Raw genomic sequence first — 16,336 nt, 5'->3', positions numbered from 1 at the left:
CCACCTGATTAAGACAACCGCCTGATTAAGACACCCGTTTGACTGAGCCAACCAACTAAGACAACCACCTAGGCCAACAACCTAAGACAACCACCTGACTAAGCCAACCAACTAAGACAACCACCTGACTAAGCCAACCAACTAAACAACCACCTGACTAAGCTAACCACCTGACTAAGCCAACCACCTAAGCCAACCACCTAAGCCAACCACCTCACTAAGCCAACCACCTAAGCCAACCATCTAAGCCAACCACCTAAGACAACCACCTGACTAAGCCAACCACCTGACTAAGCCAACCAACTAAACAACCACCTGACTAAGCCAACCACCTGACTAAGCCAACCACCTAAGCCAACCACCTCACTAAGCCAACCACCTAAGCCAACCACCTAAGCCAACCACCTAAGCCAACCACCTAAGCCAACCACCTGACGTTCTCCGAGCTGAGGCCGTTGATGAGCTTATCAGCTGCTATCAACCGTTTCTCCATCAGCCTTGTCTCTTCCTCCAGCCGCTGTCTCTCTGCCATGGCCATCTCGTACTTGAGGTTCAGGTTGGCCAACAGGTCTTCAAGTTTGGCCACTTGTTTGTTGATCTTGTCCAGACCTCTCTTCAGTTCGAAGAAGTTTCTCTCCAATGTGGCCACCTGGTCAAGGGAAGGTGACGTCATTAAATCAATCAAGGAGACATTAAATCAATCACGGCGTCATTAAATCAATCACGACGTCATTAAATCAATCACGGCGTCATTAAATCAATCACGGCGTCATTAAATCAATCACGGCGTCATTAAATCAATCACGGCGTCATTAAATCAATCACGGCGTCATTAAATCAATCACGGCGTCATTAAATCAATGACGGCGTCATTAAATCAATCTTCAGATCATGCAATAAAGCATGACATAGTTAAATCACATCAACATCAAATATATTACATAAATCACGGCGTCATTAAATAAATCTTATCGTTATTAAATAAATGGTGGCATTAAAATAAATCACCGCATCATCAACTAAATCAAGACGACATCCACTAGGTACAACATCCCACCTTTTCTCTCTTGGGTTTGATCTCCCTGAAGACAGCACAATATCCCATGACAGCTACAACAACCCATGACAGCACAATATCCCATGACAGCACAATATCCCATGACAGCTACAACAACCCACCTTTTCTCTCTTGGGTTTGATCTCCCTGAAGACAGCACAATATCCCATGACAGCCACGACGAACTTGAGCAGTCCCGCGCCAGCCCTGCTAATGGCTGACATTTGTTGGATGGTCACGTTGATGCCCTGAAGCATAGCTGGGGGCAGAGGCATGATGTAGCTAGAGGCATATCAAATATGGAGGCAAAGACGTGATGTAGCTTAAGGCATATCAAATATGGAGGCAAAGACGTGATGTAGCTTAAGGCATATCAAATATGGAGACAGAGACACGATGAAGCTAAAGGCATATTAATGTTGGGGGAAGAGCTAAGATGTAGCTAAAGGCATATTAATATTGGGAACAGAAACAAGATGTACCGAAAGGCATAATAATGACCCCCCTCCGCCTTTCAATGCTCCTTACAATACCCCCCCCCCCTACAACACGCCACCTACATTTGACCAGAGGCGTAGCGACCCTTCCCGGCGCCCGGGGACATACTTCCAATTTGGCGCCCCCTCAGGAGCAAATTTTCGATTTGCACCCCCCCCTCGAACTTTTCATTTGCACCCCCCCTCAAACTTTCGATTTGCACCCCCCCCTCGAACTTTTCATTTGCACCCCTCCTCAAATTTTCGATTTGCACCCCCCCCCTCGAACTTTTCATTTGCACCCCCCCCTCAAACTTTCAATTTGGCGCCCCCCCTAAGGTCGGCGCCCGGGGACATATGTCCCCCCCCCGCCCCCCCCTCGCTACGCTACTGCATTTGACCGTCTGTGTTGAATGACGCCTACAATGCTCCCTACAATACCCCCCCCCCCCCCCCCCACAACACGCCACCTACATTTGACCGTCTGTGTCTGTCTAGACGTGATGTTGTCCACGTCGAGCTCCTTGAGCTGTCTGAGAAAGCTGGGGTCCGACATCATCCCCTTGGCAGACTTCCAGCTCACCTCCTTGACCCCCTTCAGCACCACGATACACTCGCAGACCGTCTGGACGGCTGGCGGGGGCTTGGCGAATGACCTTCACACCGAACACAGAAAAAACTTCTCAAATTAGAATGGCTAGAAGGGTTTCTAAAATGCAGCTTTTAAACCAAACTCGGGGCAAGCACAGCTTCGACGCATTTTGAACATCAAGTGTACATAACTACACAGTGTACCTGGTGTTTACTTAAATACACAGTCTACCTGTTGTTACATAACTACAAATCAAACGATATACTCATTACATCACAGGAAACATGATGTGTACATAACAAGGCAGCGAACATGATGTGTGTACAACGACACAGTGTACAAAATGCCAGATAAACACTTTACCTGACTTCTGTAATGTCCGTTTTGTCAAGGTCATCCAGTGCCAGCCTTGCAGCCTCCAGTGCTGGTAGAGCTTCTTGTAGAGCTTCTTCCGCTTCAGCCTGAGAGGGATGGCAAGTACATCTTTACATAGAGTCTAATGATGGCAAGTACATCTTTACATACAGTCTAATGATGGCAATTACATCTTTACATACAGTCTAATGATGGCAAGTACATCTTTAAATACAGTCTAATGATGGCAAGTACATCTTTACATACAGTGTAATGATGGCAAGTACATCTTTACATACAGTTTAGTACAACACTAACTTCAGTCAAGTAGTTTAAAGTTTCAACAGGCAGAAAAGCGTCGTCCGACCCATAACCCACACAGCAATGCCCTGCCCGACCCCCCACCCCACCCCACCCTGCCCGACCCCCCACCCCACCCCACCCTGCCCGACCCCCCACCCCACCCAAGAATGCCCGACCCTCACCCCACCCCACCCTGCCCGCCCCCACCGCACTCTGCCCGCCCCCACCCCACCCGACCCCCACCTTCTCCACAGCAATAATCTTGCTGGACTCCTTAATCTCCTCGGCCTTGATCTGTGCCGCCGCCTTCATCTCGTGAGCCTCCGAGCTGGACTGGGAGATCTCCTTCAGCAGACTCTCACAGGCGATTGTCTTCTCTTTGACGGCCACCCTCTGGACGGCCAGCTTCTCGTTCAGTACCTTCAGCATCTGGCTGGCCTCGGCAATCTTCGTCAGACCTCCTTGTAGACGCTCACACTGGTAGAGACAAACTAAGTCTAGTTATTCATGCCATGTATGCGGGTTTGGTTAGTTTAGAGCAACTTACGGTTGGTTTAAAGTTTAAACAAAAAAAAAACATTATTTTAAACATTTCACTTTAAAGATGTATAAGCTATGACAATATGTACAGAATTGCGAAAATCTGAGTTAACTTAGCTGTGATATATAAATATCTTACTGTGACGATAAACTCGAGTTCACTCACCTGTGACAGTAAAGATCTGAGTTCACTCACCTGTGACAGTAAAGATCTGAGTTCACTCACCTGTGACAGTAAAGGTCTGAGTTCACTCACCTGTGACAGTTAAGATCTGAGTTCACTCACCTGTGACAGAATGTAAAGATCTTTCTCCTTGAGCAGCCTGAGGTAGCAGAAAATAAAATCCAAGTAGTTTTTGGGCGTGACGTAGTTGTAGCGGCGCCAGCGCTGCAGGAAGAGTAGGCTGAAGTCGTTGACGCTCTGGTGGACCATGACGCAGTGGGCCACGATGTCCTCGATGTACTCACCAGGGATCAGCTGGTTCTGGGGAGGGTCGGTGGGCGGGGGTAAGGTGGATTGGTGAACAAGCTTTGTGCGATGTTACACACAGGATGCTACATAGATCTCAAGATTGACGCTAACACGGTATTGTAGTGTCTGGACTGTGTTAGGGTTAGGTTTATGGTTTAGTCACGATGTTTATGGGAATTTAGTTAAAAAGTCCAAGTCGATTAGAATTTATAATCAGGACTAAATGTCTGAGTCAATGGGTCGACGTGTGTGAGCTAGCCCATATGTGTAGTGTGTTATCCTATGTGTGTAGTGTGTTAGCCTATGTGTGTAGTGTCCTAGCCAATATGTGTAGTGTGTTATCCTAGGTGTGTAGTGTGTTACCCTATGTGTGTAGTGTGTTATCCTAGGTGTGTAGTGTGTTACCCTATGTGTGTAGTGTGTTATCCTAGGTGTGTAGTGTGTTACCCTATGTGTGTAGTGTGTTATCCTAGGTGTGTAGTGTGTTACCCTATGTGCGTAGTGTGCTAGCCTATGTGTGTAGTGTGTTACCCTATGTGTGTAGTGTGTTATCCTATGTGTGTAGTGTGCTAGCGTATGTATGTAGTGTGTTACCCTATGTGTCTAGTGTGCTAGCCCATGTGTGTAGTGTGTTATCCTATGTGTGTAGTGTGTTACCCTATGTGTGTAGTGTGCTGTACTCACATCAGGCGAGATCATGACGCTGGCCACAGCAAACAAAGCTTGCTCGGGCCACGGGAAGAACCAGTCGATGATAGCGTTGTTGACGATACCTGCAACAATTACATCACGGTACGGCTAAATTGTACTGCGTCACACGTCTAGTTTTTATCATAATTTACAAGAAAACGAGTTTGTACCTGGAATATTATGGCATCTGCAAATCTTCCAGAGTCTTACCTAAGACTTGCCTGGAAAATTTCGGTACCTGAAAGTCTCCCAAAGACTCACCTGGAAAGTTCCGGCACCTGGTTCTGAGAGTCTCCCAAAGACTTACCTGGAAAGTTCCGGCACCTGGTTCTGAGAGTCTCCCAAAGACTCACCTGGAAAGTTCCGGCACCTGAGAGTCTCCCAAAGACTCACCTGGAAAGTTCCGGCACCTGAGAGTCTCCCAAAGACTCACCTGGAAAGTTCCGGCACCTGGTTCTGAGAGTCTCCCAAAGACTCACCTGGAAAATTCCTGCACCTGGTTCTGAGAGTCTCCCAAAGACTCACCTGGAAAATTCCTGCACCTGGTTCTGAGAGTCTCCCAAAGACTCACCTGGAAAGTTCCGGCACCTGAGAGTCTCCCAAAGACTCACCTGGAAAATTCCGGCACCTGGTTCTGAGAGTCTCCCACAGACTCACCTGGAAAGTTCCGGCACCTGAGAGTCTCCCAAAGACTCACCTGGAAAGTTCCGGCACCTGGTTCTGAGGGTCTCCCCTACAGGTGACATGGCCATGACGATGTGCAGGTTGTTGGCGCACTTGTCCACGAAGAACTGCCAGATGCTCTCCTTGGCTGGTCCCCGCCCTGCCAGGTCGGCGTCACGACGTAGCTGTGGGAGTCATCGTGTAGGTTAGCGTCTGGTTAGCGTCATCACGTCATTATATAGTGACGTCACACTACCATGGGAGTCATCGTGTGGGTTAGCGTCTGGTATATGTCGTCACGTCATTGTATAGTGACGTCACACTAACACTCCACCATGACGTGACGGTGTGGTTAAGTCAAAGTATGGGGTGTGGTTAAGTCAAAGTATGGGGTATGTGGTTAAGTTAAAGTTTGGTGTGTGTGGTTAAGTCAAAGTTTGGTGTGTGGTTAAGTTACAGAGTAAAGAACTCTTATAAAAAATCAAGCAAGGAAACATTTGATTTATATTCCTGTGTCTCTTAAAGGGTGAGAATAACAGCCTAAGATCGAATGACCTCAAAAGTGCTGTACAATTTTGAGAAGCCTTGGGTATCCCTCTCTCAATTTATCGTCAGCTACCGTTGGCTAACACTCACGAGCGAGATCTTCAATATTTGCAGAATTTGTAAAAAGAACCTTGACCTTAGCTCTGGCAAACAAACCAGGTAAACTAACGGCGGTTGTCACGTGACCTATCTGTAACCGCGGCATGCGGTAGAGAGACAGACGTGCGACCGTGTGCCGACATTAACAAACGTGAACACCACAACTTTCATGTTGGGTTTAGTTGGTCAATCGAGATTTACAGGTAAGTTTATAGTTCAGTTACACTCATAAAATATCAGTTAAAAGTCTAAGACGTTTTGAATTGTATATATATATATATATATATATATATATATATATATATATATATATATATATATATATATATATATATATATATATATATATATATATATATAGGTTGACGTATCTATTTTAAGACCAACATTCTGTCATACATGCATGTTCCACCCATTGTGTCTTGTCGTACGGCACGTCGCGATTCGACAAGCCGTCAGACAAACATCATTAACAGCTTGAATAGCACGCGCTGATTAGCATACAACACCATCCCATACATGGTTAGCCTTAATGGTTAGTACAATGGCACCAGCTGTTGTGTTATAGTGTTATAGTGTTAGTAACAGTCATGGTATATTTCGGCCGAGTTTTACCATTACAGCAAGGGAAAATGTGTGTGTGTATGTATATATATGTATATATATATATATATATATATATATATATATATATATATATATATATATATATATATATATATATATAAATATATATATATATAAATATATATATATATATATATATATATATATATATATATATATATATATATATATATATATATATATATATATATATATATATATATATATATATATATATATATTATATATATATATATTATATAGTATTCAGTTGATCATGTTATACGATTTGTTATACTGATCCCTCCACCATCCTTATTTCAAGGGATCCCATCAACATGCAGTCCAGAGAACAGAACAAAGCGACCAAGTCCTCCATACAAGATCTCAATACAGCTCACCTGACTCTCATACATGATGACCACAACGCCAATGAATCATTGATAGAGTCTGGCCACAAGGCCAACAGGCCCCAGACTGAAGATGGCCCCACGTTAGATGGCCCCACGTTAGATGGCCCCATGTTAGATGGCCCACAGACCAGCGAGCCGCTGATAGCAGATGGCCCCATGTTAGATGGCCCACAGACCAGCGAGCCTCTGATAGCAGATGGACCCACCGACCCACCCCCCGACGGCGGCTACGGCTGGCTGGTTGTGATTGGCTGCTTTATCATGCACGTGATCCTGGGCGGGCTGGACCGCAGTGAAGGCGTCTTCTTCCTCCTGCTGCTCGACACGTTTGGCCAGAGCGCGCTGTTGACAGCCTGGCCCGGGGCCATCGTCTGCACGCTGCAGCTGGTCATGGGGCCGGTGGCCAACGCCTTCTGTAGCAGGTACAGCGTCAGGACGGGCGTGCTGCTGGGGGGTTGTCTGATGTCACTAGCTCTCCTCCTCAACTGTTTCGCCACCAACATCTACTTCCTCTTTTTCTCGCACGCCCTTCTGGGCGGGGTCGGCAGGGGGTTGGTCTACGCCCCTGGCCTGATCATCGTAGGCATGTACTTCGATAAGAGGGTGGGGCTGGCATCCGGCCTGGGGACATCCGGTGTTGGAATTGGAACGTTCCTGTTGGTTCCTCTAGTGCAGGTCATGGCTCAGGGCTATGGCTTTATCGGGACCTTTCTGCTCATTGGTGGTTTCAGTGCTAATACGTTAGTGGCGGGGATGTTGTTTCGGCCTTTAAGTTTACATCACAAGTTCACCAGAGCCCACAAGAGAAAATCACAAGACGATGGACACAAATCTGCCACTACTAAGACGATCAGGAACAAGGACTTTGACGCGGTTTGTGAACTCACTGAAGGCAAAAACCTGAAGGCGAGAACTTGTCAGTGTATGACGTCATCGTTTAGTATTTGTTTCCCAATAGAAACAAGCTCAAAATCGTCAAATGACAAGAAAAAACTGTTTCATTTTTACTTGCTGAAGGAGCCGCCATTTTTGTTGTTTTGTATCAGCATCTGGCTCTTCGCCATGGCCTTTAGAACAGCCTTCACCTTCATGCCGGCTCTCATCAAATCGAAAGGAATACCAGAACCGGAAGCGGCCATGGCTTTATCTGTTGCCGGCATCGTGGACACGGTGGGGCGTGTCTTGGCTGGATTCCTATTGGACACGTCCTTGCTCCGCCCCTTTCGGCCTTACCTGTACAACCTCGTCATCTTCGCCCTGGCCGGCATCGCCTTCCTGCTGCCGTCCTTGTCCGGCATCGTGCCGTACTGTGCCGCCTGTGGGGTGTACGGCCTGCTCTCCGGTGCCTACATCTCCCAGAAGTCTGTCATCCTCAAAGACATCCTAGACCCGGGCCACATGGCCAACTCCTTCGGGATTTTAATTGTGTTCCAGGGTTTAGGGAACCTCCTGGGGCCACCGTTTGCTGGGGCCATGAAGGACAACCTCGGCGGCTATGACGAAGCTTTCTACCTGGGGGGTGGTCTGCTACTGATGTCAGGGCTGCTCATGTCCATCAGCAACGTCATGTTGGCAGTGGGGCGGAGACAGGGCAAACACAAACAGAAACATTGAACCCTGTAGAGAGTACGGCGTTGTGGCTTGGGGTACCAGCATTTCACGCAACAATTCAGCGTGGTGTCATCTTCACTGCCCGGCACCTCTGCTGGGGTATAGGCCGCCAACCAGATCTCCAGAGTCCTCTGTCCTGCAGGGGTATGGGCCGCCAACCAAAGATCTCCAGAGTCCTCTGTCCTGCTGGGGTATAGGCCGCCAACCAGATCTCCAGAGTCCTCTGTCCTGCAGGGGTATGGGCCGCCACCCAAAGATCTCCAGAGTCCTCTGTCCTGCTGGGGTATGGGCCGCCAACCAACGATCTCCAGAGTCCTCTGCCATATTCTCATCCTGGCTCCAGATGACGCCCATCTTTAGTCTGAGCTTCCAGGTCCCGTCGCCAGATGTTTCTTGGTCGACCTGTTTTGTACTTACCCTATTGGTTCCCCCACACTGTCAGCCTAGTGGTATAGGTTAGCGGTGTGCGCCGTGATGAGCGTGCTGTGGTAGCTCAGTCATGGAGCTGTGTGCCCAAACCACGACCAAACAGCCCGACAAACACGGAGCTCTTATGTGTCGTGAATGCTCACAGCGTACACATCAGAGTTGTCCACTCCTTTACACCGATACCTCACCGTAAACGCTAACAAGTATTCGTGTTCCTATTTCTAAGTGAGTTCTTCTGGAGTTACTTATCCTGATTTATGTTCTCAACCTATTCGCAAGCTGGGATTGTGAAACGGCTGACATTTTTAGTTTTTATGTGGGTGTTAGTGGATAGACACATCTACACCTTACATGTTTATATATTAAACATTTTGAAATGTAAATTGAATTTTGTCAAAATTGTAATTAATTCCTCTGACGTTTGCAGTTTTTATTCAATTAAATTTTTTATTTAAATTTCTCCAGATACCCATCTTGGTTACCCATTAAATTGTTTAATTAATTACTTTGTTTGCTAAAACATAGCAGCCAAATCACATTTTTATAAAAGTGTATTAACTAGCTTTTAATTGTGCACTAAAAATTATTTTAAAATAAAATGATACATCATTATTTATAAAGTTATAAAGTACAGGACCAGGAAACGTTAGAAACTGAAAGCAGTTGACTTTATATAAATCTGCCTATAAACTATTATATACCAAGTAATATAGTATAATTTTATTTAACTATACTAGTACTTTAATACTACTAAAAGTGGATAGTATTAATATTTATTTGCAAGTAATAAAATTTTATGGTCGACCCACTCTTTTATTTACAGTTTTAAATATTGGGGTGCATCAATTTATTTTTAAAAAGTTTCCCGTCTTTTGAGTGCATCACAAACAGCTGGTTAAAACCACTTGCACATAATATGAACACACCCATGTTTTTGTTACAGCGCGATAAGTTCAGCACTTTATACAGCAAATTTTGATTGATTTAAATATTTACTAAACATCTAATTATGCCAAGTTCATGTCGTATTGCATTGTGGGTTATCGGTGACCTAAGTGTCAAGTTTGAAGCAAATTGGTTCAGTAGAAGTGGGTACAATTTCGTTCGCAAGTTTCGATCCCTGGCGTAAGGACGTAGCATTTCGCACAAGTTAAATAAAAGCTTGTAAAAAAGTCAAATAAGTGACCTGGTATTTAAGAAGTCAAGCGAATGACTTGGTATAAGAAGCCAACCAAATGACTTTGTTATAATAGGCCAACCAAATGACTTACCGCGCCGATGATTCCTTCCTTCTCGTCGTCTGCGTAGAGCGCTGGAACCATTCCAGTGGTCAGCATGTTGTTGATCAGCTCCAGGAATCCTGGGAGAATTGTGATGTTAATATAACAACTCCATGAATTATGGGATAGTTGCAAGTTAATATAACAACTCCATGAATTATGGGATAGTTGCAAGTTAATATAACAACTCCATGAATTATGGGATAGTTGTAAGTTAATATAAAAACTCCATAAATTATGGGATAGTTGTAAGTTAATATAACAACTCCATGAATTATGGGATAGTTGCAAGTTAATATATAACAACTCCATGAATTATGGGATAGTTGTAAGTTAATATAACAACTCCATGAATTGTGAGATAGTTGTAAGTTAATATAACAACTCCGGGAATTATGGGATAGTTCAAAGTTAATATAACAACTCCATGAATTATGGGATAGTTGTAAGTTAATATAACAACTCCATGAATTATGGGATAGTTGCAAGTTAATATAACAACTCCATGAATTATGGGATAGTTGTAAGTTAATATAACAACTCCATGAATTATGGGATAGTTGCAAGTTAATATAACAACTCCATGAATTATGGGATAGTTGTAAGTTAATATAACAACTCCATGAATTATGGGATAGTTGCAAGTTAATATAACAACTCCATGAATTATGGGATAGTTGCAAGTTAATATAAAAACTCCATAAATTATGGGATAGTTGTAAGTTAATATAACAACTCCATGAATTATGGGATAGTTGCAAGTTAATATAACAACTCCATGAATTATGGGATAGTTGTAAGTTAATATAAAAACTCCATAAATTATGGGATAGTTGTAAGTTAATATAACAACTCCATGAATTATGGGATAGTTGCAAGTTAATATAACAACTCCATGAATTATGGGATAGTTGCAAGTTAATATAACAACTCCATGAATTATGGGATAGTTGCAAGTTAATATAACAACTCCATAAATTATGGGATAGTTGCAAGTTAATATAACAACTCCATGAATTATGGGATAGTTGCAAGTTAATATAACAACTCCATGAATTATGGGATAGTTGTAAGTTAATATAACAACTCCATAAATTATGGGATAGTTGTAAGTTAATATAACAACTCCGGGAATTATGGGATAGTTCAAAGTTAATATAACAACTCCATGAATTATGGGATAGTTGTAAGTTAATATAACAACTCCATGAATTATGGGATAGTTGCAAGTTAATATAACAACTCCATGAATTATGGGATAGTTGTAAGTTAATATAACAACTCCATGAATTATGGGATAGTTGCAAGTTAATATAACAACTCCATGAATTATGGGATAGTTGCAAGTTAATATAACAACTCCATGAATTATGGGATAGTTGCAAGTTAATATAAAAACTCCATAAATTATGGGATAGTTGTAAGTTAATATAACAACTCCATGAATTATGGGATAGTTGCAAGTTAATATAACAACTCCATGAATTATGGGATAGTTGTAAGTTAATATAAAAACTCCATAAATTATGGGATAGTTGTAAGTTAATATAACAACTCCATGAATTATGGGATAGTTGCAAGTTAATATAACAACTCCATGAATTATGGGATAGTTGCAAGTTAATATAACAACTCCATGAATTATGGGATAGTTGCAAGTTAATATAACAACTCCATGAATTATGGGATAGTTGTAAGTTAATATAACAACTCCATAAATTATGGGATAGTTGTAAGTTAATATAACAACTCCATGAATTATGGGATAGTTGCAAGTTAATATAACAACTCCATGAATTATGGGATAGTTGCAAGTTAATATAACAACTCCATGAATTATGGGATAGTTGCAAATTAATATAACAACTCCATGAATTATGGGATAGTTGCAAGTTAATATAACAACTCCATGAATTATGGGATAGTTGCAAGTTAATATAACAACTCCATAAATTATGGGATAGTTGTAAGTTAATATAACAACTCCAGGAATCCAGGGAGAGTTGTCAAATAACAAAGCCATATCGATACCGCCCTACCTTCTCCAGCGAAAATACGTATCGATACCGCAGTAAAAAAAACAACAAATGCTTTAGTCAAATAACAAAGCCATAACGATACCGCCCTACCTTCTTCCGCTACCTGCTGGTCTGTGAAGAGAAAAACGACTTGCTTGTTCTCCATGCCCAGTTTTTGGTACAACGTCTTCAGGTCCTCTCTGGGTGGGGGGGTGGGGGAGGTGGAGAATACAGGTTGAGTGGTGATAGGATGAGTTAAATATAAACCCCTTGGGGGTGAGAGGGGTGGGGTGGAGAATACAGGTTGAGTGGTGATAGGATAAATATAAACCCCTGGGTGGGGGGGGGGAGGTGGAGAATACAGGTTGAGTGGTGATAGGATAAATATAAACCCCTGGGTGGGGGGGGGGGAGGTGGAGAATACAGGTTGAGTGGTGATAGGATAAATATAAACCCCTGCCCGGAACAACGTCAGTATGGTTGGGTTCACCCCGTGTGTCCATATATTTCTCGTGGTAAAGAGTCACTCAAGTCATTTAGAAACCCCGACCGTAGCAGCGTCACACATGTCGAAGAGTCAGGTCAGACAGATGTCAGGTTAACCTTGAGTTAAAAAGTATTACAAATGTCAGGCTGACCTTGTGTCAAAGAGCCAATCAAATGTCAGTTTAACCTTGAGTCAAAGAGTTAATGTCAGGCTGACCTTGAGTCAGAGAGTCAATGTCAGGCTGACCTCGAGTCAAAGAGTCAATGTCAGGCTGACCTCGAGTCAAAGAGTCAATGTTAGGATGGCCTTGAGTCAAAGAGCCAGACACATGTCAGGCTGACCTCGAGTCAAAGAGTCAGACACATGTCAGGCTGACCTACCGGAACGTGGACTCGTTATACCCGCGGCTGAGCTTGATCTGGAAGACCTCACACCTGGCGGCGTGTGAGGCCAGGTGACAGAGACTCTGCTTCCCGCTGCCCCCCACCCCCACCAGCAGGGAGTTGCCCCTGAAACAGATGCAAAGTTTGATCAATAGATCGATACTATTCCTCGTGAAGTTCATATCACACTCTAGTATTAAGGTTTTATTCAGTATATCGGTACCAACCTTTTAACATCGATTCTAATTCACTCGCTGACTCAATCACTGACTCACCTGTCTCACTCACTGACTCACTGACTGACTCACTGACGCACCTGTCCATCCTGAGCACGCGGTGAATGCGAGTCAGGTGCTCAAGCGCGTCATCAAACAGCACCAGACGCATCGAGTCTTGGACTGCGTTGTAGTCTTCAAGTATCTGGGGACAGATCGGTAGGCTTATACCAGTGTCCAAACTTACAACCGCACCAGCGCCAACCCTACAACCACACCAGCACCAAAATTACAACCACACCGGCGCCAAACATACAACCACACCAGCGCCAACCTTACAATCACAGCAGCGCCAAACTTACAACCACACCAGCGCCAAACTTACAACCACACCAGCGCCAAACGTACAACCACACCAGCGCCAACCTTACAACCACAGCACGCGCCAACCTTACAACCACACCAGCGCCAACCCTGCAACCACACCAGCACCAACCCTACAACCACACCAGCGCCAACCTTACAACCACACCAGCGCCAACCCTGAAACCACACCAGCACCAACCCTACAACCACACCAGCGCCAACCTTACAACCACACCAGCGCCAACCCTGCAACCACACCAGCACCAACCCTACAACCACACCAGCACCAACCTTACAACCACACCAGCGCCAACCCTGCAACCACAGCAGCGCCAACCCTGCAACCACACCAGCGCCAACCCTACAACCACACCAGCACCAACCTTACAACCACACCAGCGCCAACCCTGCAACCACACCAGCACCAACCTTACAACCACACCAGCGCCAACCCTGCAACCACACCAGCGCCAACCCTGCAACCACACCAGCGCCAACCCTACAACCACACCAGCACCAACCTTACAATCACAGCAGCGCCAACCTTACAACCACACCAGCGCCAACCCTGCAACCACTAGGCTTATTATGCGGACGCCTATGCCTATATTGACTACAGCTAGCAACAGCAGATAGGCTGTTTCTGATTGCATGCTGATAAGACAGCTCTACACAAGCCCAGAAAGATAGCTTTACACGCTTCGCTAAAAGAGCTTTAGAAACCTCATTAAAGTAGATTTTCTCGTCGTTCAGGAGAATTTCTAGCTAGAAGAGCTTTACACACCTCGTTAAAGAGAGCTTTACACACCTCGTTAAAGAGAGCTTTACACACCTCGTTAAAGAGAGCTTTACACACCTCGTTAAAGAGAGCTTTACACACCTCGTTAAAGAGAGCTTTACACACCTCGTTAAAGAGAGCTTTACAAACCTCATTAAAGAGAGCTTTACACACCTCGTTAAAGAGAGCTTTACAAGCCTCGTAGTCCTGCAGATCCTCATAGATCCTGGGCTCGCCCTCGTCCAGCGCATACCGGAAGTCGCCGTAGAGTATGGGGTCCCTCGCGATGTACTCACTGTTGGAGTCTTTGAAGTGTTCCTTGATCAGACGCAGGATGTGGCCCTGGGACATGTCAAGTGTGGAAGATTTGACTTAAGTCACTCTAAGTTTAAAAAACTCTAATGCTAATTTCTTTCAAACTTTCGAAATAAATACTTTCCCATTTTATCCTGTGTTTAGTGTAACAAGATACTTAATTAGTCATTAAAATTGTTTTTAAAATTGCTATTACTACGTTCAACAACAAAAAGAGGAATGTACAAAACATCTACCTGCACCAACCAACCCTGCCCATGCCACCTACCTGCACCAACCCAACCCATGCCACCTACCTGCACCAACCCATGCCACCTACCTGCACCAACCCAACCCATGCCACCTACCTGCACCAACCCAACCCATGCCACCTACCTGCACCAACACATGCCACCTACCTGCACCAACCCATGCCACCTACCTGCACCAACCCAACCCATGCCACCTACCTGCACCAACCCAACCCATACCACCTACCTGCACCAACCCATGCCACCTACCTGCACCAACCCAACCCATGCCACCTACCTGCACCAACCCAACCCATGCCACCTACCTGCACCAACCCAACCCATGCCACCTACCTGCACCAACCCTGTCCATGCCACCTACCTGCACCAACACATGCCACCTACCTGCACCAACCCAACCCATGCCACCTACCTGCACCAACCCATGCCACCTACCTGCACCAACCCATGCCACCTACCTGCACCAACCCATGCCACCTACCTGCACCAACCCATGCCACCTACCTGCACCAACCCATGCCACCTACCTGCACCACCCCATGCCACCTACCTGCACCAACCCATGCCACCTACCTGCACCAACCCATGCCACCTACCTGCACCAACCCATGCCACCTACCTGCACCAACCCATGCCACCTACCTGCACCAACCCATGCCACCTACCTGCACCAACCCATGCCACCTACCTGCACCAACCCATGCCACCTACCTGCACCAACCCATGCCACCTACCTGCACCAACCCAACCCATGCCACCTACCTGCACCAACCCAACCCATGCCACCTACCTGCACCAACCCAACCCATGCCACCTACCTGCACCAACCCATGCCACCTACCTGCACCAACCCAACCCAACCCATGCCACCTACCTGCACCAACCCATGCCACCTACCTGCACCAACCCAACCCATGCCACCTACCTGCACCAACCCATGCCACCTACCTGCACCAACACATGCCACCTACCTGCACCAACCCAACCCATGCCACCTACCTGCACCAACCCAACCCATGCCACCTACCTGCACCAACCCATGCCACCTACCTGCACCAACCCATGCCACCTACCTGCACCAACCCAACCCATGCCACCTACCTGCACCAACCCAACCCATGCCACCTACCTGCACCAACCCATGCCACCTACCTGCACCAACCCAACCCATGCCACCTACCTGCACCAACACATGCCACCTACCTGCACCAACCCATGCCACCTACCTGCACCAACCCAACCCATGCCACCTACCTGCACCAACCCAACCCATGCCACCTACCTGCACCAACCCATGCCACCTACCTGCACCAACCCATGCCACCTACCTGCACCAACCCAACCCATGCCACCTACCTGCACCAACCCAACCCATGCCACCTACCTGCACCA

The 16,336-nt window shown here is 45.6% G+C and overlaps 2 protein-coding genes across 2 annotated transcripts in view; one reads left to right on the top strand and one right to left on the bottom strand.

Annotated features, from left to right (window-relative positions):
* The window catches only part of LOC131926992 (dynein axonemal heavy chain 10), a 91,970-nt gene that overhangs the window by 21,935 nt on the left and 53,699 nt on the right, over window positions 1-16,336 (bottom strand). Inside the window, exons 54-66 of the mRNA XM_059282627.1 lie at window positions 14,553-14,720; window positions 13,336-13,439; window positions 13,017-13,145; window positions 12,261-12,349; window positions 10,123-10,211; window positions 5,182-5,332; window positions 4,479-4,567; window positions 3,609-3,806; window positions 3,026-3,259; window positions 2,489-2,586; window positions 2,008-2,189; window positions 1,180-1,316; window positions 432-649 (exon numbers count right to left, since the gene is read on the bottom strand). Coding sequence (XP_059138610.1) covers window positions 432-649; window positions 1,180-1,316; window positions 2,008-2,189; window positions 2,489-2,586; window positions 3,026-3,259; window positions 3,609-3,806; window positions 4,479-4,567; window positions 5,182-5,332; window positions 10,123-10,211; window positions 12,261-12,349; window positions 13,017-13,145; window positions 13,336-13,439; window positions 14,553-14,720 — 1,886 coding nt within the window. The remainder of the gene's footprint in view (window positions 1-431; window positions 650-1,179; window positions 1,317-2,007; window positions 2,190-2,488; window positions 2,587-3,025; window positions 3,260-3,608; window positions 3,807-4,478; window positions 4,568-5,181; window positions 5,333-10,122; window positions 10,212-12,260; window positions 12,350-13,016; window positions 13,146-13,335; window positions 13,440-14,552; window positions 14,721-16,336) is intronic.
* LOC131926998 (monocarboxylate transporter 12) lies at window positions 7,002-9,175 on the top strand. Its single transcript, XM_059282637.1, has one exon. The coding sequence runs from the start codon at window positions 7,073-7,075 to the stop codon at window positions 8,423-8,425; it is 1,353 nt and encodes a 450-aa protein (XP_059138620.1). The 5' UTR covers window positions 7,002-7,072; the 3' UTR covers window positions 8,426-9,175.

This window comes from Physella acuta, unplaced genomic scaffold, assembly GCF_028476545.2.
Source record: "Physella acuta isolate Inbredline_101_S28 unplaced genomic scaffold, ASM2847654v3 ptg001357l, whole genome shotgun sequence".
NCBI classification, from domain to species: Eukaryota; Metazoa; Mollusca; class Gastropoda; family Physidae; genus Physella; species Physella acuta.
This window is presented reverse-complemented; position numbering and strand designations above follow the sequence as displayed.